Source organism: Xenopus tropicalis, chromosome 3 (assembly GCF_000004195.4).
Source record: "Xenopus tropicalis strain Nigerian chromosome 3, UCB_Xtro_10.0, whole genome shotgun sequence".
Taxonomy (NCBI): Eukaryota; Metazoa; Chordata; class Amphibia; order Anura; family Pipidae; genus Xenopus; species Xenopus tropicalis.
This window is the reverse complement of record NC_030679.2, coordinates 87326862-87353563: the sequence shown is the minus strand read 5'-3', so window position 1 is coordinate 87353563 and position 26702 is coordinate 87326862. Positions and strand designations below refer to the sequence as shown.

At 39.3% G+C, this 26702-nt stretch overlaps 1 protein-coding gene across 2 annotated transcripts; it reads left to right on the top strand.

The window, feature by feature from the left end:
- Positions 1 to 502: 502 nt before the first annotated feature.
- On the top strand, positions 503 to 24576 carry tspan33 (tetraspanin 33). Of its 2 annotated transcripts, none has more exons than XM_031899083.1 (8): positions 503 to 1051; positions 7918 to 7975; positions 10341 to 10468; positions 11609 to 11647; positions 12556 to 12651; positions 14843 to 14971; positions 21298 to 21459; positions 21633 to 24576. In XM_031899083.1, the coding sequence occupies exons 1-8, from the start codon at positions 953 to 955 to the stop codon at positions 21732 to 21734; spliced, it is 813 nt and encodes a 270-aa protein (XP_031754943.1). In that variant the 5' UTR covers positions 503 to 952; the 3' UTR covers positions 21735 to 24576. The 2 variants fall into 2 exon arrangements, with proteins under 2 accessions (XP_031754943.1, XP_002931890.1); XM_002931844.5 differs by having other exon boundaries at positions 505 to 1051; positions 11573 to 11647.
- Positions 24577 to 26702: the final 2126 nt, after the last annotated feature.

Here is a 26702-nt window from a genome sequence, read left to right as displayed (position 1 = left end):
CCCAGGTAAGGTTAAGGGTAGAGGTTAAATTGTGGGGGGCACCCAGGTAAGGTTAAGGGTAGAGGTTAAATTGTGGGGGGCACCCAGGTAAGGTTAAGGGTAGAGGTTAAATTGTGGGGGGCACCCAGGTAAGGTTAAGGGTAGAGGTTAAATTGTGGGGGGCACCCAGGTAAGGTTAAGGGTAGAGGTTAAATTGTGGGGAGCACCCAGGTAAGGGTAGAGGTTAAATTGTGGGGGGCACCCAGGTAAGGGTAAGGGTAGAGGTTAAATTGTGGTGAGAAGTCAGGCAGCAAGAATCATACAAAGTTTGGCAAGAGGAAATCCAAAACAAGCAGATAAGCATCACAACTAACCAACCAAGGCAACACCATACCTTACCGTTCACTATATATTTATTTCCCTTGTGATGAAATACCCAAAGGCCAAGGTTTTAAGAGTCCACTGTTTTAGCCGTTTCCTGCACTGTTTGGTTTGGGTGGCGCTAAAACACAACCCATGCAAATACAGACACACACCTCCCAAAACCCAGCGAGCCTCAGAGCTTTCCCTGCCTGGTGTAACGCTTCCCCGATCAGCCACTGCCCCATACAGGTGTTCGTTCCTTCCGTGCCTTTTCATTCTGAGCGACTGCACGACGCACCAATCAACAGACGGAATGAGTAAGCCGCCACCAATCGGCGGGCGGGGATTGCAACTAGAGCTTCAGAACGTGAGGCCAGAACAACTGTGAAATGCTGAGGGACACGGAGCTGCTTCGTCGTTGTATTATTTCTACTTCCATCCAAAGGGGCTCTAAGAAAAGCTAGCACCGCGCACAGTCTGCCTTCTTTCGTACCGCAAAGCGCATTTCGGCATTGGACTCAACAACTGGATGCACTTAGGGGAATAAGCAAGATAAAGACCCCGGCAGTGCCGCACTAAGGACCCCCCAATTCCTTGCTCGCCTCTAGCAATGGCCAGGAGATCTCCCGGCTCTGGCAAGGAGGAGGACTTCTCCTTCGTTAGCCCTGTGGTGAAATATCTTCTGTTCTTCTTCAACACGCTGTTCTGGGTAAGTTGCGCCATCGCATTAAAAGGTCGGTCCCCTGTCCTTGATACATAAGCTACTGCGGCTGCTGCTGCTACAGTCCTTTCCCCTTAATGACGGCTGTACTACAGATATTCCCAGTTAGTCACTACCTGCCCCCCGGGAGGCACATGTGGGATTGGCGAGACTGCTGGCTGGGGCACTCTCTGTTGTGACAGCAACATCTCTACTGTCACATTATCCTGGCTTTGTATCTGGCTAACTGGCAATGCAGCCTGCCATAGATTGGGAACTGCACCTTTTATTAGAGGAGTCCCAGTCACAAGGATCCAGACATATAGAAATATTTCTGTCTCAGGTTCCTTGTATCCAAGCAAAATTAGGCTAAAATGTAAGAGGTGTCTGAGAGAATTTTCTAAATTCTACTGTATCGTGGGTCTTGGTGCAACCTACAGGACACAATCTGTTGCATTCTTCTTTTTACCCTAGCCTAGATGGATTGCTGCAAGTCTCTGCTTTCCTATTCAGAGCACAGAGGCCTGCATGAATACATGGCTGCCAGAGTTCACCTAAGGGGCATGCTCTTGTACTTTTCTCTAGGGTCTTTTTAAATGACTCCTTTTAGTGTTGTGAGTTCTCTCTCACATCAAATCCATGATTGTTACCTTGCCAAATGTATATGATCTTGTAGATTTTAAACTCTGTAGAGAAGGGCTCTCCTAAATGAGTCAGTATTTTTATGTTTTCTGTATGTTATGTACATACAGACAAGTAGCTGCTACTAAGTAGCTCTGTGCGTTCTCACCCTAAACAATCATTTCAAGATAAGATAAATCTACAAGTGTAGGGTGAAGACACATGAAGCTGCTTCGTATCAGCTACTTGTCACGGCAACAGAAAACCAGAAGATACCCTGCCATAGAAAATACTGAGAATTGCCTCTGCTAAAACACACGGAGAGGCAATTATCAGTAAATTATCAGCATTGTCTATTTTTGTAGCTGCAACAAGTAGCTCCTTGTGTCTTCAATATTATTAATAGCTATTGTGGTGCGTCAGTCAAAATAACTATCCTATCACTAATCAGCACAGACACGGCCATTGTCTCTTTCTTATGTAAATGGCTGACACTACTGTCTATGTCTATGACATTCCACACTGGTGCCTGTACAGTTTGTTTCTATTGAGTATCATCCAGTGAATCCATAACTTTTGGTACGGTTATATATGCTTAAAAAGAAAAACAAGAAGAAACTGGTGACCTATTTTCTTACTGAAGAATGGTAAAATGATACTTATGAGGTGAAACTTACAGAGATGAAATTATACCAAGTGTAAACTAAAACCAGCCCTCAATAAGCTCTTAGAAATATAAATGCACCTGCCTGGACTGAATTTGTTAAGTTTTCTCAAGCAGAGCCTTCTCCACCCATTTCTATTGTCTGACATTTTTTAACCGTATATCTTCTTTTTCTACACCACTGTAGTATCTGTGTTCTTTATAAATGCTGTCGGCAAAGCTAATGCAAGCGAAGATATCCTATCAGCAAGATATCAGAAGCTACTGATTAGATTGGTTATATGGTTACAAGTTAAGGTGGCCATACGCGGGCCGATTCTAGATGCCGATATCTGTTCCATAGACCGATTTGGCAGCTTATTGGCCCGTGTATGGGCACTAAAGACGGACCTGCCCGTCATCCCACTATCGCCGGTGTGATGGCATACGCATTGCTATGATTTCCGGAAGTTGCCCTGAGAGGAAACTTCGGGCAACTTCCGGAAATCGTAGCAACACGAATGCAATCCCACCAGCGATTAACATTCTTGCCGTTGGAATAGCATTGCGGGGATATTAGTCGCCTGCGGCAACAAAGATTTGTCATGGGGCAACTAATCTCCCTGTCTGTCATTGCCCTAAGGGCAGTGGCACACTCCTGCCATAGGCAATACTGAGAATTGCCTCTGCTTAAAACACACTTAGAGACAATTATTAGTAAATGATCAGTATTGCCCCTAAGGGCAGTGGCACACAGGGAGATTAGTTGCCCCGCGACAAATCTTTGTTACTGCAGGTGACTAATTTCCCCGGAATGCCATCCCACCGGCAAGAATGTAAATCGCCGGTGGGATGGCATACACATCACTACGATTTCCCAAAGTTGCCTAAGGGCAGTGGCACATGGGCGATTAATCGCCCGAGATAATTGTTATACTAAATTTGTGAATTAGGGTTAGGTGTGGGTTAAAGGAGAACTAAACCCTAAAAATGAATATGGCTAGGTATGCCATATTTTTAATAATGAACTTATTGAACCAGCTTAAAGGTTCAACATCTCTAAAGTTGTCACAGGGGGTGACCATACTGGACACTTTTGTTAGAAGTGTCTGAACACACTTACATGCGCAGTGCGCTCTGAGCAGCTGTTGAGAAGCTTAAGGTCCCCATACACGGGCCGACTATAGCTGCCGATATCGGTCCCTTGGACCGATTCGGCAGCTAATCGGCCCGTGTATGGGCAGAACAGAGCAGCCTGGCCGACCGATATCTGGCCTGAAATTGGCCAGATCTCGATCGGCCAGGTTAGAAAATCCAGTCGGATTGGGGACCGCATCGGCTTGTTGATGCGGTCCCCGAACCGACTGCCCCATAACCACAAATGTAATCGTATCGTTTGGCTCTAGGGCCAAACGATCGGATTATTTTTTTTTAAGTTTCTTGCTACCCGATATCGCCCACCCGTAGGTGGGGATATCGGGTAAAGATCCGCTCGCTTGGCGACATCACCAAGCGAGCGGATCTTATAGTGTATGGGCACCTTAAGCTTAGGGGTCGCCGGAAATTATCAAGTAAAGAAAATGATGTTTGTCTGTCATATAGGTTGATTCTTATGGGCTGATGATTAAAGTCTGAAGTTAATATCACTGATTTCAGAGATGCCATGCAGTAATTATTTATTTTAATTACTTATCAGCTTTATATTGTGACATTTATATCCTATATATGCAATATATTGTGAGTCGGTCCCTTAGCTCAGTAACAGCAGCGCAGAGCATGTGCAGGTCAACCAGCAAAAAAAAGAAGATGGGAAGCTACTAGGGGCATCTTTGGAGGCACAGATCTTCACTGCTAAAGGGCTGTGGTTGCCTTGAGCTGGTACAGAATCACATAACATAATATACAACATTTCTAGCCTGTGTCTTTAGTTAGGCTTTAGTTCTCCTTTAAGGTTAAGTGGGTTGGGGTCGGGTGTGGGTTGAGTTTTTCCTGACCCGTACATCATTACATTGTACTAACACTTTATCTTCTGTATATTTTTACATATAATAATACACATATAAATATTGTTTTTATGTGGCATGCTGCATGTTTTTTATTCTTGGTGCATGCACAGTAGAGTGAAAAGCCAAACTTAAGCAAAAAAAGCTGCATTTTCAACACATTTTGTCTTTTTTGCTAAAGCTTGGCTTTTCTCTGTACTGTGCAGGAAGGAAGAGGATTGCTCGCCTGCATGTAAAAACTTGCATGGGTTGGTCCCAGGATTCTGAAGAAAAGAAGATGGGAGGAAAAAGATAGCTCGCTTGCATGTACCCCAGGCCAGGCAGTTTTTTGCTAATAGGAGCAGCAGCCGGGGTTTCGTGTAACATGTTGTACCCCCCCAGTGATTGTACCTTTCCTTCTTCTTTAAGCTAATGCCACACAGGCGTATTCTCGGCAAGCCGAAAAACACTTGCCGAGAATACGTCCCGCTACTGTCAATTTGGCCTACCTTGTGCCTGCACCTGAATGAATGGAATATGCTTGGGTGCAGGCACATATAGCCGATATACGCCAAAAAGGGTGATACTTCATATTTCGGCGGATATCGGCTACATGTGCCTGCACCCAAGCATATTCCATTCATTCGGGGCAGGCACAAGGTAGGCCGGACTGACAGTAGGGGGCATATTCTCAGCAAGTGTTTTTCGGCTTGCCGAGAATACGCCTGTGTGGCATTAGCCTAAAATTGGTGTAAGGAATAACTGAGAGGGGAAACAGCGGGGGGGCTAATCACTCTGTAGCAATATACCGTTTGTTTAATCCCCTATTAAACTGTGCATCACCTGTGTGCAGTAGCAGACATATAGCCTGGAATAGGATCCAATCTTTTTTCCCATTAAAGAAAAAATAGTTTACTGCCTAGTAATATGTTGCCTTACAGTACTGTAACTACCACTAACCAGCTGTAGTTCTTAGATCTCGCCACAAGTGTTCGGTGGGGTCTAGATGGGATCTTTCTGGTAGACAGGTGAGGTTCTGTTTTTGTTCTGCACTCATCTCCATGTGCTTTCCTTCTGCTAGCTGAGACTGAAGCTTACAGTATCGGCAGCAACAAACTTATAGTTTAGTACATAACCATAAGAGCAGTGTGGGATCTGCTTGGTAATGTGTATCTGTTACTCCTTGTATGGGCGCACAGTGCATATCTGGAGTTATGAAGCTCTAGCGTTGCCAGGGAGAATTATCCCAAAGTACTAGAAATTTAGAGTATAGTTGTGATGCATGGAGACCAATATCACCCAGTAAGTTGCCTTGCATATTAATTGTTCCTATATGTTTTAAGCCTATGGAAGCTTCCCGTACTTAGTAAGATCTTTGCTTGATTTGGCCACCAAGTATTGGGTCAAAGCAAGCTGATCCAATCGATTGCCACTTAACCCACTGATCAGATTACATTGAGGGCTAGTCATGTAGACATGGCTGAGGAAAGCATTTGTTCCTCTGCAATGGGATTTTTCCCACAGTGAGAGGGATACCTAAATGGGCTGTAGTCTGGTATTGAATGGGTTGGACATTGTTATACTGTATTTGGCAGCTTGAGATTAACGTTATTTGGGGAGTTCTAATCACCAATGTGCACAGCAGGAAAACTGCTATGGTCAGTGTGCGCCTAAGGCAAATTGGCAGTGACAGACTGCCCACTGCTCAGAAATTATAAAAGGTATGATTACCACGGTATGCTATATACATCTTGCAGATGCTTTTTAAATTCCCAGTGTTCTGTTAGCAGGAGTTTCACCTAGCTTACATGTGAAGGGCAGCTAGATCCTGTCGGCAATCTAGCATGTACCCATTGCTCTTAAGGTGGCCATACACGCACCGATAATATCGTACGAAACCTCGTTTCGTGCGATATTCGGTGCGTGTATGGTATGTCGGCGAGTCGATCGATATCGCAGGAAGCTGCTGATATCGACCGACTCGCCGATCGGACCAGTTTGAAAATTTTGATCGGGCGCCATAGAAGGCGCCTGACCAAAATCTCCCTTCAGCGCTGAATCGGCAGAAGGAGGTAGAAATCCTATTGTTTCTACCTCCTTACCTGCCGATTCAGCCCTGAATGGTGTGTGGCGGATCTGACGATGTTTCGTGCGACCGATGGTTGCACGAAACCTCGTCAGATCGCCACGTGTATGGCCAGCTTTATTCGTTTTCCTTGGGAAAAGCATATTTCATTAGGGACACCAGCAAAATATCACCGGTAATGCTTCACTCCACTTTTTACACAGCATGATAAATATACCCCTTGGACTAGTGTCATACAGATTCACCAGTTTTTGAGTTTTGGGAGGGAAAAACTATCAAGGGGTATAGAAAATCGCACAAAATCCTTAACATTTTTGCTGCAACTTTTTTTTTTATCTAGCACTAGCATGTATAAGAAAAAAAACTAATTTGCTCAGAAATTAAATCACATTGCTGCTTTCATTTTCAATTAAAATTTTAATAAATTTGGGGGGGATTTGTCTGTGAACTTCTATAGAAACTTTGGCTTTTTGCTCTTTTTATGTTTTTTTTTGTTTTGTTTTTTTTTTTAAATTGTGGAAAAATGCTGTGGAAAAACACTTAGTTTTGTCCGATACCACAAGTACAGGCTGCATTTAACTTAAGTGGTAATTTACTGTCACTGCACCTTGTTTGATTTTTGGCTCTAAAATACTCAAGAATACAGTTTTGGGCTGAAATTTTTACAGTACTATATTATGTGGCAAATTGCATGGTTGAATTGAGTTTCTTACTGTCAACATGAAATGCCAGTTGAGAAAACTCTATGTGACAGTACTTTACAATGTAAATTTAAGGGGAGTACCCGTAAGATGTCAGGATACACTTAGAGGTATATGTTGCCTGTATGTGATTTATTGAAAAGCCCTTTACTAGATGTTTGCAGAATAGCGAGCAATGAATGATTAAACCATTTGTCCTGCAGTTATCCCCAAGTTATTTTTGGCATGATATATATAATCAGTGTTCCTCCTGATAATGTAAAATGACAGGATTCATTTCCTACATGTCTGGTTTCTGTACAACTTATGGGTTGCCTTTAGCTAAAGTATGTTAATTGTTAATCTAAAATGGCTAGAATTCTATGAATGGAAGCAGAAGGTCATTTCCATCAGCTGCAAATCACTGAGCAGGAATTCTCCTTTTTTACTTTTAACTCTTTACTTTTCTTGGATGTGTTTTCCACAAATTCATTCATTTCTCTCATACTGTTCCATACCCCATACTTTATTCCTGGTTCGTAGTGAGCACTGTTCAAGCTCACAGCTCAAGTAGCCATGTCTGAATCATCCAACAGGTCATATGTTCTATCAGGTGCAAGAAAAACGTTTTAACATGGGGCTTTAGACAACATTGCTTTCTGTGCACCTTATAGTTGCATATGTTTGTAAAAATATACATACAGATATATGTTTTTAAGGTGGAAAGCTGGAAGGGTTGTATGTGATACTCTTTACTTTCCTGTTCTACACTGGTTACTTGTTAATTTGTTTCATCAATGAGGTGAGGTTTAATGTCTATGGAGATCTAAAAATGTTCTTTTGCCTTTGTCTCTGCACTGCAGGTAATATCCATGGTGATGGTGGGTATTGGAGTTTACGCCCGACTTTTAAAACATGCTGGTAAGTATGTTGTGACAAGTGTGAAATGTTTTTATAGTTCTATCTTCTGCTGGGCACAGGCAGTAGCTACAGTATATTTTAGTCTGCCTTGGAATAGGCAAATTCATAAGCAATGAGTATTATTTTGTTTTTCCCCTTAGATTACCCACGTTCCCTATTTAAACTAGCTTTACTTTCATAAACACATGTTATTGTAGTAGAATATAATAGTATTATATGGATGTTTGTTGTTGGAAATGGGAGAATGTTTTCTTTCTTGTGAAGGGTCTCATATTGCACTTCTCTTGGCAAGCATAAAGGTCTCAAGCATAATTCCAGGTAAGAAACCTAACGCTGCCCACAGTCCTTCTGATAAAGGCCATTAAAGTGACATTGATACATTTCAGTTTAAGAGGAAGTTAATTTTGGATTGAAATTATATGATGGTGTCTATACATAACACAGAATGTTGTTCTAGAACTATATTGCAGTATTATTGCATTTGTTGTGCCTAAATGAAAAATGCCAACTAGTTGTCTGCTCCACAATTTGTGCACAGCTTAGAGAGAACATTGCTGACAAACAATTTTGTGCTTATTCTGAACCAACCACTTCTCTGCACTCACATTTTTAAAAAGTAAACTTAATACACGAGTTTTTGCCCACACTGCCAAAGCTAATTTGAGAGACCATTACCAAGATCAGCATCCATTAGCAATTAGAAAGCTAAAAAGATTCTTAAGGATGGTGATTGTTAGATGATGTTTTCTTTTCATTCAGGCCCTCTCCCTTTTTTTATGCTTCAGTCTGTTATTAAAACCACTACCAGGCTACCAGTTAGGTAGGACCCTAACCAGATAAAATTTTAAATTCTAGAACAAATCTTTGCAGAACAAAAACTTAAATTAAAAACTACAAACTGACCCGTTCGAGAGTTTGCATTTCACAGCTGATATTCGCCACGTCTGCATGCACTCTGGCAGAGAGAATGCTTTTGGGTGCAGGCAAGGTAGGAGGCTGGTGCCAGCTTAGGGCTGAATCAGCTCTGTGTGGCACTAACCAAATGGTGCTGCAATTCAGGTAGTTCTCATCACTAGTGGGTTTATTTATCATGCTGTGTACAAAGTGGAGTAAAACGTTACTGATAATATTGTTCATAGCAGCCAAACAGATGCTTTGCTTTGCTTTTCTAACTGTTGAAATCTAATTGCTGATTGGTTGCCCTGGGCAACATCACCGGTAATGCTTCACTCCACTTTTTACACAGCATGTTAAATATACCTCTAGGTGTGGCACATACTTATGCAGTCTAACTACAATTGTGAAAAGAATGTATTCACACTTCACCTGCATTAAAGGCATGGAAATGTGCCTTTTAGAAATACAGATATGGGATCTGTTATAGGGATTTCTGGATAATGGGTCTTTCTATAATTTCTAATTTTAATACATTTTTAAAGGAAAGTTACAATCACTGAGGGGTGCCAAAATGTTTGGCACCCCCAGTGATTGTAATCACTTACCTGAAACCATGGGCCGAAGAGGATTGCTCGGTCACAGATACCCTGGGCCTTAATGATGTGCGGGTCGAGAAACCTTTGACCCACTCCTGACCCTAACCCGCCAGCTCCAAACCCTACCTGACCTGGCTTCTTCCCTCTATTTATAGACCCCGCCCTGCAATGATGTCACAAAAGGAAGGGGCGTTTAAGGGGCACGCATATAAATTAGATAGCCGGAACAGGAAGTCGGCAGTGTTATTTCGAGGTAGGAAGGGGGAGTGAAAGAGCTAAACCCAAACCTTCCCACAATTGATGTTAACCCCGGGTCTGGCAGGTTCGGGCCAACCCACACATCAATGATGGGGCGATGCAATTTTCTGCTTACAGGAGCACCGGCCCAGGGTATCAGGTAAGTGATTACAATCATTTGGGGGAGTCTAACTTTCCTTCTCCTTTATGTGTACTATAAAGATTTAAATACCCAATAAGATTATTTTGCCACCAATTTGGGTTTATGGTAGTTTAGTTGCGATCAAGTGCAAGGTACTGTTTTATTATTAATTTAAAATTATCTGCATAAAATTAAACTTCCTGTAAACTGGAGCATTCTAAATATTTGTTTCAGGATAGGGGATCTCACTGTTACAGTATTTATATTTATCATGCTGGGTAAAAAGTATAGTAAAATATTGTCGGTGCTGTTGCTCATAGCAGCCAATCAGATGCTTTGCTGTTGAAATCTAATTGCTGATTGGTTGCCCTGGGCAGCTCCAGTTTTTCACAGCATGATAAATATACCCCTAATGCAGTTTTTTTATGTATTTGCCCAGCCCATGTCCATTAAAGATATGTCAAGATGATGATGTTAACCTGTTTCTTTACAGAGGCTGCTATGGCCTGCCTCGCTGTGGATCCCGCCCTGTTGCTTATTGGAGTTGGGATTTTAATGTTCCTCATCACATTCTGTGGTTGCATTGGATCTCTGAGGGAAAACATCTGCCTGCTGCAAACAGTAAGTTGTGTATATTGATACTTAATTAACAAAGCAGATTTTATTTTATTTTATTGTGGCCTAATAAGATAGGATCTCTGCAATATTTATTTTCCTAGTGCTAAACTTATTTATTAAAGCAGTGGCACTCGAAAGGTTTCAGACTCTCTCCACTGTTTTTGAAGGGACTAATTAATAGCTTTGAACATTTTTAATTAATGCATATTTGAAGGTTGCTTAGAATTACATTTTCTTTCATTAGATAAAGGAGAAGTCAGCCAAAATGTTTTTTTAAGTCTGACTTAGGTTTGCCACCCAAGATAATTAATGTGTTATTTATTTTACTATTATCTATTAACTACCTTAAAGAACACAGGAGTTAGTAATTCTATATTAGAGGGTCATGAAAAGCATACAGCAATTGATATTTGGGTTAACTCCTGATATACAGGACTAAGGGCAAAATTATTTTGGTTACTGCCTTTGTTGTTGGGGCTTTGCGTGGATAAAGATGCAGGTCTAGGTCCGGTGTGATCCACCAGATTAGTACTACAGAAGTTAATTTCATAGATTTTCTACTACTCAACAGGAATAAAGCATATGCTTTGGGTATATTTTAGTTGGTACAAAGATGAAACTCCATTCAAGCTGAATTCAGTGTCTTTATGCAATGACATGCAAACACGGTGCCCCGGGACTAAAGGTGAATTTCAGTTAAACCGGTAATACTATTTTGTGGGAGCCATTCCTAGAAATATCTGAATCAGTTCTGTTGTTTATCCATGGTCCTTATCTCCCTTATAGCAAGAAATCACAGATGCCAACTTCACAGAGCTGGTTTCTGGTAGGCTTTTGACCGTGCCCCTAGTGTTTGAGAAGGAAGGTCTCCACAGTAGAGAAGCAAGGGGAAGATGGGGTTGAGGTTGCAGGTACAAAGCATTTCTCTAATAATAATAACCCCGGGTTTTATGTTTAAATTTCAGTAAGTAGATTTGTAAAGTGGCTTCTGTGAGCTCCAGTTTTTCATTTTAATATAAACCAAGTGTTTGATTTTAATCTGGCTATATATAGTGATGGTATTATGCTGTGTTTTATTTGCAATATTTGTGTCTTCTTCCCCTGCAGTTCGCAATTTGTCTGACACTTGTCTTCCTTCTCCAGCTGGCTGTGGGCATTGTGGGGTTCATCTTCTCAGATAAGGTAATCTTTTACCCAGACATGGGAGTTGCTGCTGAGTACACTTTGGAGGAATCTCCTGGCAGTCTATGACATGACCTATCTGGCCATTTCTTGATATGTACATGATCTTTAAGGGCAAAGATATACTGGGCGATCTGTCACCGCAGGTTTTAAAAAAAACTTTTGCGGTGACTAATAACACCAATCTAGCTGACATAAGTGAATATAAGGGTCGCTGCGACTAATTGCACTGTGTGTTTTTACTACATCTTCACTCTTATTTCCTACAATGAAGCAAGTAAACAGAACCCTAACATGTAATTTTTTAAAAATATGTAGCGCAATTTTATTTCTATTGCTTTTTTTTCCATGCAAAACTGAGTTGATAGTAAACACTATCATTGCAAATATTTAACTCTACATATCAATGATTATAACATAGTGCACTGCTGTAAATGCTCTACATTTTTAAAGTGTGTGTGTGTATATATGGGCAGATTTAACTAAATATGAGTTAATGGGCGTTTTTTTCCTCAGGAAATTTTTGGCGTGGCTTAAAGAAAAAATTGGCCAATGGCGAAATGCGGAATTTCGCCTCGAATCCATACCTCGCTAAAAATTTTACTCAACTACTGTTCACCACCTATTTATGCTTCTGGCTTTATTGCTGCTTTTTTATATTTAAAAGGGTGATATTTCCTATACAGTACTAAAATTGAAAAGGCTATTAGGAGTCACCATAAAGTTGGCCTAAATCCTTGTGCTTTTAATAGCCACCTTGGTTGTTTTCTCTTTAACTTTGTGTATCATAAGAACACAAGAACAACAGGTGTTTGAAAATAATTTGTACTGGCATAGTGGCAGAAGTGTAACCATGTCTTTCTCATTAACAAGATACTGAAGTTTTATTCAGGTTGTATCTATTTTAGGCACGTGGAAAAGTAAGTGAAATTATCAGTAATGCCATTGAACATTATCGTGATGACCTTGACTTGCAAAATCTCATAGATTTTGGGCAGAAGGAGGTGAGTATTACCTGACCCTGCAATGCCAAGTAAATGCATTCCTGTTAAAACATTTGTGATATAGAATTAATTTTGAATGGAAGGTTAGTTTTAGGTAGATAAAAGTGGTATGTTGACAGTGTAATAATATATAAAGGACTCGAAAACAAACTCCATAAATGTTGATTTACCAGTAGATATAGCCAGGGGCATAACAATGTCCCTTCAGATAAAAAAAAAGTGTGTTTTTTTCTCTTGGTGTGAAAATGGTGAAGTTTTAGTTTTCTGTACCAGGTATTCTGACCAATTTACAATATTTTAAAAGAAGGTAAAAAAATGTTTACTGGATTAAAATATATTGTACTAAGGTAGTTGTTTCTATTACCAACCTCATCTACTATGCAGTTTATTCAGTAAGAGTTTATTTTTGCATGAAACCTTCACAGTGATAGCAGTGCCGGGGATGTGAAGCATTCTATGACAACCTGGAAATTGTGTATATGTATGGGAGTACCACAGAGACCCTTTTCTGTTGATAAAATGAAATCTTAATGTCGTTCAAAATAGTGTCTTAAGATTTTATAAGATTGGAGTTTAATAAGCATTTTGAGCAATTGATGTGATCCAAATAAATTATTCTGTCCGTAGTTTCCTATCAAGTAATAAAAACAAAGTAAAATTTCACATTCCTGTGAAAATCTGAGTAACTAGACAATGATAATTAGCTCTTAAACATTGGATAAGATAAAACAATATGCTGTGTGCATTACAATTGTTTTAAAAATATATCATTCTATGTTTTTTACATTGTGTGGATTATCTTCTCTGTATTTACATAGACAGTAAAGTATGAACGTAAAGCTTCCTACATGCAAAAACATTCCATCCCTGCACAGCTGCACTCAAACACATTGTATGTGAAAGAGCCAGAGTGCTTGCCAGACAGGATGTGAACCTGAAAGCTCAAATAAAAACAAAGCATGGCGATACTAAAGACTGCTTACACAACAGAATAATAGGTGATAAAGAAAAAGTTGACATTAAATATTTTCAGTGTATACAGGAGAGCAGCAAATGTCAGGAAACACTTAAAATCACCTGCGTAACACTGCAAGAGGTACAGGATTCGTTCCAGGTAGAGGTCAGAACAGGCAATGTATTTAACTCTCCCGAACCTCTTAGTGCTGTGTGCAACGTGGCTGTACATGTGTATGAGCAAATTGCACCAGATTGGATCATACTAACACGCACAATGCTTCCATCTTCTATAGTGTTTTTGTGTGTTGCATGGAAGAGTTCCTGTGCATGACACCTAATAATAATAATAATAATGTAGCAGTGCTAAAGATTCCGTACATATTTCTCTTGCCTTGCCTGAAACTGGTTAATAAATACACAACCTTGCTAGAAGTCCAGTTTACACACATTTCTTGTCCCTTTTGCAGAAAATAAGTTAGCTTTTAACTTAAAGATATACTGTCACCAGAAATTAAACCTTTTGTTTCATGCTATTAATAATTGGCTTTGTATGCTATTAATAATGCCATAAGTATCTGCTCAATGCTTTTACATTACCTATCTGATTAGAAGCTGCAACTGACAGGCTGAGAAGGGACAGTCAGGCTGGCAAAACAGTCAGGTTTAGGAACTTCAAGTAACAGTGAAAAACTATCAGCATGACTATAGGCAAGTTTTAATGCACATTCATATTTTGAACAGTAGTTTTTAAGTGTCAGTATCACTTGTGTTTTAAGTGTCAGTAACTGGCTAAGCAAGTTACAATTATGATCTTTCCCGCAACCATTGGTCGCAAGATTATTTGTCCAGTCCACTTACATTAATAGCTAAATCATCAAATATAAAGGTAGGAACAAAAGAATGCTACCCCTGTCTGCCAAATTTTCCTTCCTGTCCAAACGACAAGACAACCGATAGCCAAGGCTTTTGTTGATATCTGTCGCCTTGTTTCCCACCATACATGCACCTATTATCATACGATACAAAGTATCCGTGCATGTGCACCTTTAGCTGTGAGTTTAAAGTATCATTTACCAAAAACTGTAAAGGGACTGGTTACAGTACAGAGTTCCACTGGCTTTGTATATGCCTTATATGCTTTTTATTATCAGCAATGACTCACTATTAGGCTTTTTATAATTTGCACTGTGTTCCCTTCTTTCCCATTCACTGTAACTGCTCTGCCTGGTGCTAGTTTAGTTGCTGTGGAGGTATCTCTTACAAGGACTGGTCCCAGAACATGTATTTCAACTGCTCCTCCGAAAACCGCAGTCGGGAGCGCTGCTCTGTGCCCTACTCTTGCTGCCTACATGATGAAGATGAGGTAAGGACTGAACTAAAATCATTTGAGCTTTAGGTCAACAACTCTGCAGCCTTTAATACAAGCAGAATAGGAGGGAGGATGTTAAGTTTACATGCCTTTGTGAGATATATTGGGACATAAGTGCAGTTGTTTATTCTTTTCTCTGCATATTACCTCTTAATATGAACACATGGTGCTAGTCACGACAGGCCAAATTTAAGAAGGAAGACAGCACAAATAATTGGGTGTATGAGACCAGATGTGTATAGAAATGCAGCTGGTCTATGATAGTTAGTAACAGATATTTACATTGGATGGGGGTCATGTTGAATTGCGGGTTCTTGAATGTTTCCTGGCATTTTCCCAGCCTTTCCACTCTTATCTCATTAATCATCACTCTCCTAAATGTCTGGAATTTATTTTTATCAAAGTTTTTTCCAGGTTAAAAGCACTTGAATGCCATAGTTTCCCATAGGCAGAGTTTTTGCAGTGCAATGAATTCTACCAGGCATATGTTTTGTAAAGTTGATGGAGAAGAAAGAGCATTGCCTTCATTTGACCAAAAAGTCTGCAGGGCACCTTTGATTCATTGAAATTCATTACTGTATTTTAATCCCTCAGTCACTGCAAAAACACATATCATTCCATATAGAATAAAGTACATCAGACTTTATTTCTGTTCATACTGGGAACTAATTACAACAGTGCTGTTCAACTGGTGCACTGGGGGTCTCTAAGGTGTGTAATTTTGTGTTGGAGGTTGCTCTGCTATCCACAGGGGAGGAGGAGGCATATGGATTTGAGTGTGGCTAAATATGACACAGTAGACTTCTTTCACATATGACTGAAGGGGGATATCCCTGCAGTGAGCACCAACCATTTGGGTTTTTGCTGCACTACCATCATTAATGTGGGTATTGTCTTAAAAGCTCTTGTGATAACATGGGTGTGGTTTAAAAAAGGGTAGTGGTCAAAACTGACTTCCATTATCGGCCCTCCACCATGTAGGCCAGAAAAATTCCATCCCTCGGTACCACAGAAGTGATTAGAAGATCACATTTATTGTTTTCCCACATCTTAAATGCAGTGTAATAATAGTATTATAATTTTGGTACTTGGTACTTAAAGGAAAACTATACCACCGAATAATGTAGGTTTCTAGAAAATATATTGCACAGTTCATATGTAAAACTAAATAAAGCATTTTAATAAAAGTAGACTTCTTTGCTAGTATGTGCCCTTGGGTAATCCTAAATAGATAATTATGTACTAAGGGTCATCCCCTGGTACACATCAGCATACATGTTAGGTCACTTCAGCCAATTAATGGACAAAGTTCTGTCTCTAAGCCCTGAATTGTGTCTGAAATATCCTTATAAAGGTAAGGGGCATGTACCTTAAAAGAGTTTGATGAAAGCATTAAGTTTTTGTTTCTCAACCTTTGGATAGAAGAATCCAGCCATGCTTGAAGGTGAATAGTCTAGTGTGCTCTGCAGTATTCAAATTCAATATCTTGGCATTTGCAGGTTGTGTATTTATAGACTGACACTTCTAAGGCTACTTTTTTTGTTGTTTTAACAAAAACACAAAGGCTAATGACTAATTGCCAGAGGCCTTGCCTCTTCAGCAAGCAGCCAAAATGTGTTCTACAAATGGGAACAGCTATAGAAAGTAAATGAACAATGGAGACTCTAACCCTACTTATCCTTGATTTGTACCTCCTTTTTAATCTTTATTTTGTAAGAAAAGCTGAGAGAGAAAAATTGTGCGGTGTTGGAACAGCAGCCATATTGGGTTAATGGTAGATTATATCATTTATACAGTATAAAGGAGAGAAAGATGTGAAAAAGAAACTGCTAAGACCACCAGACTAAGAATGATTTATATTTAGCTAAAATAGCAAAGGTAACGCCTGTTGGGTAACCATGAATTATGTTTTATATGCATAAAGAAAAAACTTCCGGCTCAGCATACCCAAGGTTAGTGGCAAAGTGTACAATGCACTACTGTGTTTACAATATAACATAAACTTAGGAGGGAAAAGTGTATCTGTCACTGTTCTGTGGTTGTTAGGGTTTGCACTCCCCTTCTCATTCCTACATCACACACGTGCGCATAAATAGCAAGCTGGGGCACTTAAATATTCACATGCTTAGAATCCCGACATGGCCGCCGAGAATGGGAGCTCTCTCTATTGCAGGCGGCATTGTCTCACCCGGAGCACAAATGGCCCTATTAGTATTGTTTAATTGAACCAGAGTGGCTCAAATAGACTTCCACCAGTGGGGGAAAGATTTTACTGCGATAGGTGCCCTTTAACCCTTTCCCTGCCAAGACCATAGGTACTACGTTCTTTTAGAAATTATCATTAACTGCCAAGAATGTAGTACCTACATTCTTTGCAGTAAAGGCTTTCTCTCTGCACCACCCTTGCAGAGCGTCAAATGTTCCTCCAACCCCCTCGGCAACGAGCCAAGGGACCTACCAAGTCAGTCCTGCAACATGATTGTCACAGGACTCGACTTCTAACAGCAGACACAATCGTACACGCATCTACTGTTAGAGCTTCCTACTGCTGTCCCCCCCCCCCAGCACCTGCCCACATACTTACTGCCTGGTAGGGCAGTGACCCACGGGGAGATTAGTTGTCATGCGACAAATCTTCGTTGTTGCAGGCGACTAATCTTCCTGCAATGTCATCCCACTGCCTTGAGAGAAAACTTAGGGCGACTTTGGCAAATCACAGAGCCGCGTTTGCCATCCCACCACCGATTTACATTCTAGCGATGGGATGGCATTGCGGGGAGATTAGTCGCCCGCAGCGACTAATCTCCCCATGTGTCACTGCCCTTAGACTCTGCGATCCTTGGACTGCTGCTAAGAACCCTCCTGCTCACAAGAACAGCTAGTGGTCTTTTTTTTTTTTTTTTTACCTATTTACACACACACATGCATTTACACAAACACACACAACACACCTTCTATTAAATGTAGCTTTTTTCTGACTTTTTTTTTTTTTTTTTGCTTTCGCACACTTTTCTACATAGTCACACACACACTTTTTAGAAGTGTACACACATGCATACACAAACACACATTTTTTTTTTTTTAGTTATATATTTTATCATTTTGTCATTTGTTTTTCTGCCAAAAACTCTTTATTTCACAGTGTGAGTTTGGTGTAGAAATACATCTTTACCTTTTGAATTTGTCAATGTGTACTTTCCAAAAATATATGGCACATAATATGCTGTCAGGGGGCTCTGTTTCCAGAAGTTGAGTTGGCAGGGGAAAAAATTCATATACACTATTTTCATTTGGGGCCCATACTTATCACATACTTTGGTAAATTGCGGCAAAACATTTTAAGGTGGTTTTCAGAAATGCCATCAAAAAAGTTTAGGAAAGCTTTTCCGGTTGGTGTAAAAAGATGTCTTTTCCTATTTTGAATTTATCAGAATGTGTACATTCCAAAAATATATAGTATTCTGAGGGTTGTTAAAAAGCATATAATATGCTGTCAGGGGGCTCTGTTTGCAAAAGTTGAGTTGGCAGGCGAGAATTTATTTGCACTATTTTTATCTGGGGTCCGTATGCACCACATACTTTGGTATATCTTTGCATATTGGGCTTCCATCTGTTCAGTATACCTCTAGCGTTCATATTTAGGGTGATTTGTCATTGTATGTATGAAATTCTGCTAGATAAATGCAGCATATTGCAACAATTTTTGGTGATTTTCCAAAAAATTATAAAAATCGCTAACTTTAGGAAAGCTTTACAGATTGGTAGTTTGGGGTAGAAATAAATATTTACCAATTTTGGATTTGTCTGTATGCCTTCCAAAAATATATGGTTTCCAGGGGTTACCTTACTTATTTGCAGCTTTTCCACAAACTGCCTGTGTGTTTATGAATTAAGTAAATGTAAGATATGAAATAAGTATGCATAGGGTATATTTTGGTGTCTCTAAACGCCATGTACTTTGATAAACCTATTCACATTAGGCATCAAGCTGTTCAGCGGGCCCTGGCATTTGTATTTAGGATGTTTTATCCTGGTACCTAACGATTTGTGGGAGATAAGATACTGCAAAGTGGAAGCTTTGAGGTGATTTTTTAGGAATGTTGTCAAAATGGAGAAGAAATACACGTGTGCTTGTTTAAGACTCGGGGGAATGTGTAATTTCAGAAAATATATGGCTTTCTGGGGTGAGTGTACTTTTTTTTGTAGCATTATCCCACATATAATAATGTAAATGTGTTGATTTTGCAGTAGCTGAAATGACAGAAATGATAGATCACATTGGGGTAGGTTCACTGTTCAGTGGACCCCTGGTGTTCATATTTATGATGTTTTATCTGGTCACCTGCAGAAGATGCCACAGAATGGAAGATTTGAAGCAAATTTTAAAAATGCCAACTTAAGGAAAGCATTGCAACTTTGTAGTTTGAAATAGTTCTGGATCTGTCAGAATCTGTTTTTTTCCAGAAATGTAACCTTCTGTTGGATTGTGATTTTTTTTGCCTTGAAATCTATAATATGCAAGTTTCTGGAGCAGTGCTTTGGAAGTCGGTGAAAGGGTTAAAATACCAGACTCTGCTGTCTGCTGTTTTGTAGATATGGTTAGTAAACTAAGCAGACTGAAACTATTACAGGTATAGGACCCGTTATCCAGAATGCTCGGGACCAAGGGTATTCCGGATAAGGGGTCTTTCCATAATTTGGATCTCCATACGTTAAGTCTACTAAAAAATCAATAAAACATTATTTAAACCCAATAGGATTATTTTGCATCAAATGAGGATTATTTATATCTTAGTTTTGATCAATTACAAGGTACTGTTTTATTATTACAGAGAAAAGGGAAATTAGTTTTAAAATTCTGAATTATTTGATTATAATGGAGTCTATGGGAGACGGGCTTTCCATAATTAGGAGCTTTCTGGATAACAGGTTTCCAGATAAGGGATCCCATACCTGTACAAAAGTTTTCAAAAATAACTGAATAACAGAATTTTAAGTTTGCTTATGTTTGAGCTATAAATGACTGCTTTTTGTCTCCAGTAGGTGGAAGCACTAGACCAAGTTAGTAAGAAAGAAACTTTATTGACCACCTGTGAAAGTGCAAATTGTGCCCTGCGCAGGTTTTTTATCTTCCGATAAGCTGATAGAAAATTAAGGCACAGTAATGTGATAATTTTTATACTTTTATTACCTTACTACCTGTCCATCTCTTACTATCACTGCAATACGCTATGTATTTTATTAAGTGTGAATATAATTAAATGGGAACTTTTTAACCTTAGGCAAGTGGAATAACTGCATACCAGTGTTATACACCCTGGACCAAAATGAAAGGTCAGCTTTCAGTGACTATGCACCTGCATGTCGGCTACAGAATGTTGCTTAAAAATCTATTTTCTTTCATTAAAGGGAAATTATACCCCCAAACAATGTAGGTCTCTATAATAATATATTGCATAAACAAGCTCATACGTAAAACCCTGCTTTATCTAATCTTCGTAAAAATATACGTTTCAGTAGTATGTTCTATTGGGTTATTCTAAATAGAAAATCTCCATTTTAAGAATTAAGGGCCGCCTCCTGGGATCATAGGATTCAAAGTGCACACAAACAAGCCAAGGCACACATACATGCTAGGCCCCATCAGCCAATTAATGGGCAGAGTTCTCTTTTATACTCCCCACACTACTTCCTGTTACAGTTAGAGCTGCATTATTTCTGGTCTTGTGATCTCTGAGGAAGCACACATTCCATCTCTAAATGGTGGATCAAGGGAAAGGATATAAAAGGGCAATATTTACTGAGGTATCGGACCCCTTATCCAGATGGAAGTTCCAAGTGATGGAAAGCCCGTCTCCCATAGACTCCATTTTAATCAAATAGTTCACAATTTTAAGAGTTATTTCCTTTTTCTTTGTAATAATAAAACAGAACCTTGTACGTACTTGGTCCCAACTAAAATATAATTAATCCTTATTGGAGTCAAAACAATCCTATTGGGTTTAATTACTGTTTAAATAATTTTTTAGTAGACTTAAGGTAGGAGATTCGAATAAGACCCCTTATGAGGAAAACCCCAGGTCCTGTGTGTGTGTGTGTGTGTGTGTGTGTGTATAAAAATTAGGTCACTTAACATAATATAAACTATCTGTTGGTTAAGTATTCATTCTGGGGGTATAGTTTTTCTTTTAGTGTTGCTTATAAACATATATAATCTATATAATCTGCCAACTGCATAATATACACAGAAAAACACGTTAGATGCCTATCTCTATATGTTCGGGTACATTTCTATATACACGCTATTTATTTATTTTTAGGCAGTCATCAACACCTTGTGCGGACAGGGAATGCAGGAGCTCGACTATCTAGAGGCAGGGGCGTTTATCCATACCAATGGCTGCATTGACAGACTTGTTAACTGGCTTCACAGTAATCTTTTCCTGCTGGGAGGTGTGGCCTTGGGACTGGCAATTCCACAGGTAACAAATGGAGGGGAGGCTGAATTCTGGCCAACTGTCAGCCCCTAACATAAAATAACCAGATTTTTCCACCAGAAAAGTACAAGTTGGGGACAAATAATGTAATGCATTTTTTTTTCTGTTTTTGTAAAGCTTTGTAAATGTTTTTCTCCTTTTACTATTTCTTTGAAAAGCTGGTTGGAATCCTCCTGTCCCAGATTCTCATCAATCAAATTCGGGATCAGATCAAGCTACAGAGGTATAACCAGCAGCACAAGACAGACCCTTGGTATTGACAGAGGGGCAGGTGTTTGCGCCCAACTGTGCTTTAAATGATAACTGCAGTATTCCTCCTGGGCCCGGAGAAGCACTAGCAAGTCACACTGGCTGCCACAGAACGCTTTAATTATGTGGAAGTACATAGGAAGGGGTACAGTGAAGCAGCTTCACCTCCCAAAAGAGCTTCTAATTGTCCTAACAGAGGCTGCATTGTGGCATTTTGATTTAATGTATTTTAGAGAGCTTAGCACCCAAGAGCTAAAGACTGCAATTATGTGGAACCAAGTAAGACATTTACTTGATTTATATACATCAGTGCAGTCCAGAAATAAAAGCATCCGTACTGTCCAAACAAGGTGTGCTATTATAAGAGGAATGTTCTAAATGCTTGGGCATTTTTTTATCGTTGCAATTAATATTTATTTTCTGATACACAAAAAAATGATAGAGAATTTGAATAGTTTGAAATTATTTCCAAAATCATTAGCCTTTTCTAATCTTTTCTTCAGTGCATACTCACACAGGGCCACATAGGCTTACCAGATCTTTCTCTCTATTATTAGGCTTCTTTCTTTTTCAGAAGAAGACTGAATGATTCTTGCTATATGGAGCCTTTAGAATATGTTGAACATATTCTATCATTTTTGTAACAGAAGCCAGACAAAGCAAATATATAGTCACATTTGAGTGAAATATGGGTTTGTAAACTGGCTCTGTAAAGCGCTGCAGAATATGTTGGTGCTATATAAATTAATGATAACAGCTAAATTTAAAGTTACCCTAACCCTGAATTAAGGGGCACTACATAGATGTATGTACTGTGTAAATGTTTAAAAAGCAAACCAAACTAATATATTTGAGCTAAGGCTTGATCAGGGATCACATTAGAATGCAAACTCCAAGTCCATGAGTAGTAATTTTTTGTAAGGACACTACACCGTACTTTATAGTTAAAGCAACCTTAAGGTCAATTTTTCAGCACTTTTCAGTCTACAGGCTAACCAGATGTATTTGTTTGGTCAGCCTGACAAATGGATGCTAAATTGCGCTGAGCTGGAGACAGTGCACAATCATTCTCTTCTGTGCTCACCCATGACTCATAGCATGCCAGGGGGTCAAGAAACAATCTTGTTTTTCTTTTTGTTATGTGAGATTGACTCTGGTGCCTATTGGGGGTCATTTGTGAAAACAATTACAGGTATGGGGCCTATTATCCAAAATGCTTGGGACCCAGGGTTTTCTGGATAAGGGATCTTTGTGTAATTTGGATCTCCATAAAAAATAATTTAAACATTAATAAAACCCAATAGGATTGTTTTACCTCCATTAAGGATAAATATCTTTGTAGGGAACAAGTTCAAGGCATTGTTTTTTTTTCATTACAGAGAAAAAGGAAATCATAGTTAAAAATTTTAATTATTTGCTTATAATGGAATCTATGGGAGGTGGCCCTTCCTTAGTTCTGAGCTTTCTGGATAACTGGTTTCCAGATAATGAATCCTATACCTGTAATAAACATCCACTATAATTTTTGGCACATGTTTGCATTGATTACCTTGCCCTATTAGGGTCACCCAGTATTGTCAGCAAGAATATGAAGAACTTATGTGCTAAGAACCTGTGTTAGAAGGATTCAAGGTGTTTGATCTGTGCTTGTACTGCAGACAGGCCATGCTGTTTTTTTGAAGAAGACTTTGATGTACAGAGCAGTATAAGTTGACTATGACATGGATTATGTAGAAAGCTTAAAAGGGTAAAGGTAAAATCTCAAGAAAGTTCTACCACTATATTTTCTCTTAAAGGGATGGTTCACCTTTAAGGTTAACTTTTAGTATGTTATAGAATGGCCTATTCTTAGCAACCTGGTTGCTAGGTTAAATTGGGCCCTAGCAACCAGCTGAAATAATTCTAAATTGGAAGCTGCTGAACAGAAAACTAAATTCAAAAACCACAAAACATGAAGACCAACTACAATCTGGAGCATTTGTTTCTGTACATAATACAAAAGTTAATTTAAAGGTGAACATTTATGGTCACATTTATATATGGTAAGTGTGACTTTACTACAGGTATGGGCGACAACACCCCAAGAAGCCTTTCATGGGCAAATAGATCTCTGTGATGTTTCTCCAAAGAGCTTGATAGTGTTTGGATTTGCCACTAAAAAGAGCTGTTAGTGCAGCTGGGGAATAGAATGCTGCTGTGCCCAGAAGTTTCATGTTTTCCCCAATACAAAGCATGAGCCATAATTTCCATAAATGTGAATTTGCTGCATAATGGATATAGGGAAAATGATCCATTATATTTACATGTAAAAACTATCACTTTATGAAATGTTGGTTCTGTGGTTGTGCACTGAATATTTCTACAGTCCGAATATTTAAAATCTTGTCTCATCTTTCTCGTGCTCACATTTACTCATTCTGTGAATGGCTTTAAATATTCTAGTTTTTGTGTAACAGCCCCCACAGTTAAACATGTCCTTGTAGTCTGTTACAGAAGCGCATTCCACCATTTTATTTTTATGTATACTTGCTCCCATGATGTAATGATGTCTTTCTTAATTAAAGCTTCAGAAGATTCCACATCCCTAAAATTTGGGGGTTCTATAATTTAATTGATATGTAGGTCCAAAGAATAACTGAAGCTGCTTTAACAATCATTACACAGTGATCACTGCTGGGTAATTTATAAGTTCGGAAGATATTAGTGTATTTGGCTTTAATGAACATTATACATAGGAAAATTGAGAAGAAAGCTATTCAGTCATACAAGCGTAGATGGTATATGGCCACCTTTATAAATACAGGTATGGGACCTGTTATCCAGAATGCTCGGGACCTGGGGTTTTCCAGATAAGGGATCTTTCCATACTTTGGATCTCCATAACTTAAATCTTCTAAAAATAATTTAAATATTGAATAAACCCAATAGGCTTGTTTTGCCTTCAATAAGGATTAATTCTATCTTAGTAGGGATCAAGCACAAGTTACTGTTTAATTATTACAGAGAAAAAGGAAATCATTTTTAAAAATTAGAATCATTTGCTTATAATGGAGTCTATGGGAGATGGCCTTTCCATAATTCGGAACTTTCTGGATAACAGGTTTCCAGATAAGGGATCCCATACCTGTACACCAATATACATGGATGGATTATGCCTACTCTGAAGTGTAATTCTGTAGTCTCGGCATATTTAAGAATGTAATCTCACTCAAGTGTAACAGTATTAAATATACTTCTGTCTTGCCTTCATTTAGTAAACCAATATGTTTATTAACCTTTCCAAATATTCATCCAATATATAAAGACAGTGTTTCATATACAATCTCCTATATGTAATAAGGCACAATGATTTCAGATGTTTTCTTTCAAATAGGTGAACTGCAAATGCTTCCTGCTAATTGGCTGCCATTGGTAACTAGACAAGTACCAATCTTTTAATACATTACCCCAAATATGTCAATATCTTTGTATTATATATTATATATGTATTATTTGCTCTGACGTGTGTAGCAGGTAGGCATAAAAGATGCATTTTTTTATATTCCTTGAAATATGGATGTGCCTTTTTTCCTCATGTTAAATAAATTGTTTTCAGGTTGTAATTTGAAAAAGTAAAGAGTTTGTATTTTACTTTTTTCAATAATATTGAGCATACATTTGATGTGTAAAGATGTCTTAATAAAAGGGAAAGTATTAAAGAGAAATATTAAGTGTTTGCGTTTATTTATAGTTTATACCCAGGTTTTTCTTGCAGAACTAGAAACCAGTATCTATATTTCTGCCCCTTCCTCAACCACACACAATGCAACATTTTAAAGGGGAATAATCATGAAAAATGTTTTTATAATATTGAAAATATAAAGTCTAGACAATTTATAGTTTTTAAAAAAAGTTACCGTTACAAAGTTATGGCTAATTACTGCAGCCTCCCATCCCCCACCCTCCAGAATCTCTGGCTCCCTGGTCTGCGTCAGTGATGCAGAAATGTGCGAGTGACAGAGCAGAGTGAAAGCTGATTTGCTGTGGCATGCCATGAAGCCACACCCCTTAACAGCATGTGCAAAGAGAAAGTAAAGGAATGGAGCCAGGCTGGGTGTTGATGAAGCTGCATTTGTACATATAACCGTAAAGCAGCTTTTTATTTATATCCACGTGTACACGGCTCTTCAGGCTCTCTTGCATTTAGGTTTTGGGCTGCTGACCAGCAGGCTTAGATCAGCTGCCAGTCACTTTCCTGCAATTTACACATAAACATACAGATCTAACTTCAATAGCCAGATACAGGTGTAACAACAGAGTGTAGACTTCCTCCATACCACTGACACATCAATTGCAGCAATATTACAGAACTCTGCACTTGCAACTGTGTGAGTACAGGCACATAGGTGACTGTGCATCCAACATACAGGAATCTACAGTGGATATAAAAAGTCTACACACGCCTGATAAAATGTCAGGTTCCTGTGCTGTACAAAAATGAGACACAGATAAATAATTTCAGAACTTTTTCCACCTTTAACCCTTTCCCTGCCAAGCACGTAGCTCCTACGTTCTGGCATAAAAAGATGTTAAGCGGCAAGCACGTAGGAGCTACGTTTTCTTTATCTTGCGCTCTTTCTCTGCTCTGCGCTCGCTGCTTAATCCGAGTGCAGAGAACGAGCGCAAGGTAAAGAACCCCCTAGAGAACGAGCAGAGGGGGGATACTAGTGGCCCCTGTGGCGCGATCGCCCAGGGGCCCCATAGAAAAAGTCGGGCACGTAGATTCTACGTGCCAGACTTTTTCTGCTCTCTCCCTTCCTGCGCCCCCCCCCGCTTCCTGTGCCGCCTACTCACCACTGCAGCTGCTGTCCCTGCGTCTCCTGTCTCCCTCCTGTGATCTCCAGCGATCTTCAGCTCCTTTGACCCCAGGTAAGTGCCACATACACACTTATACTCACACTTACACACACACATACATTTTGGGGGGGTTTCACACATTC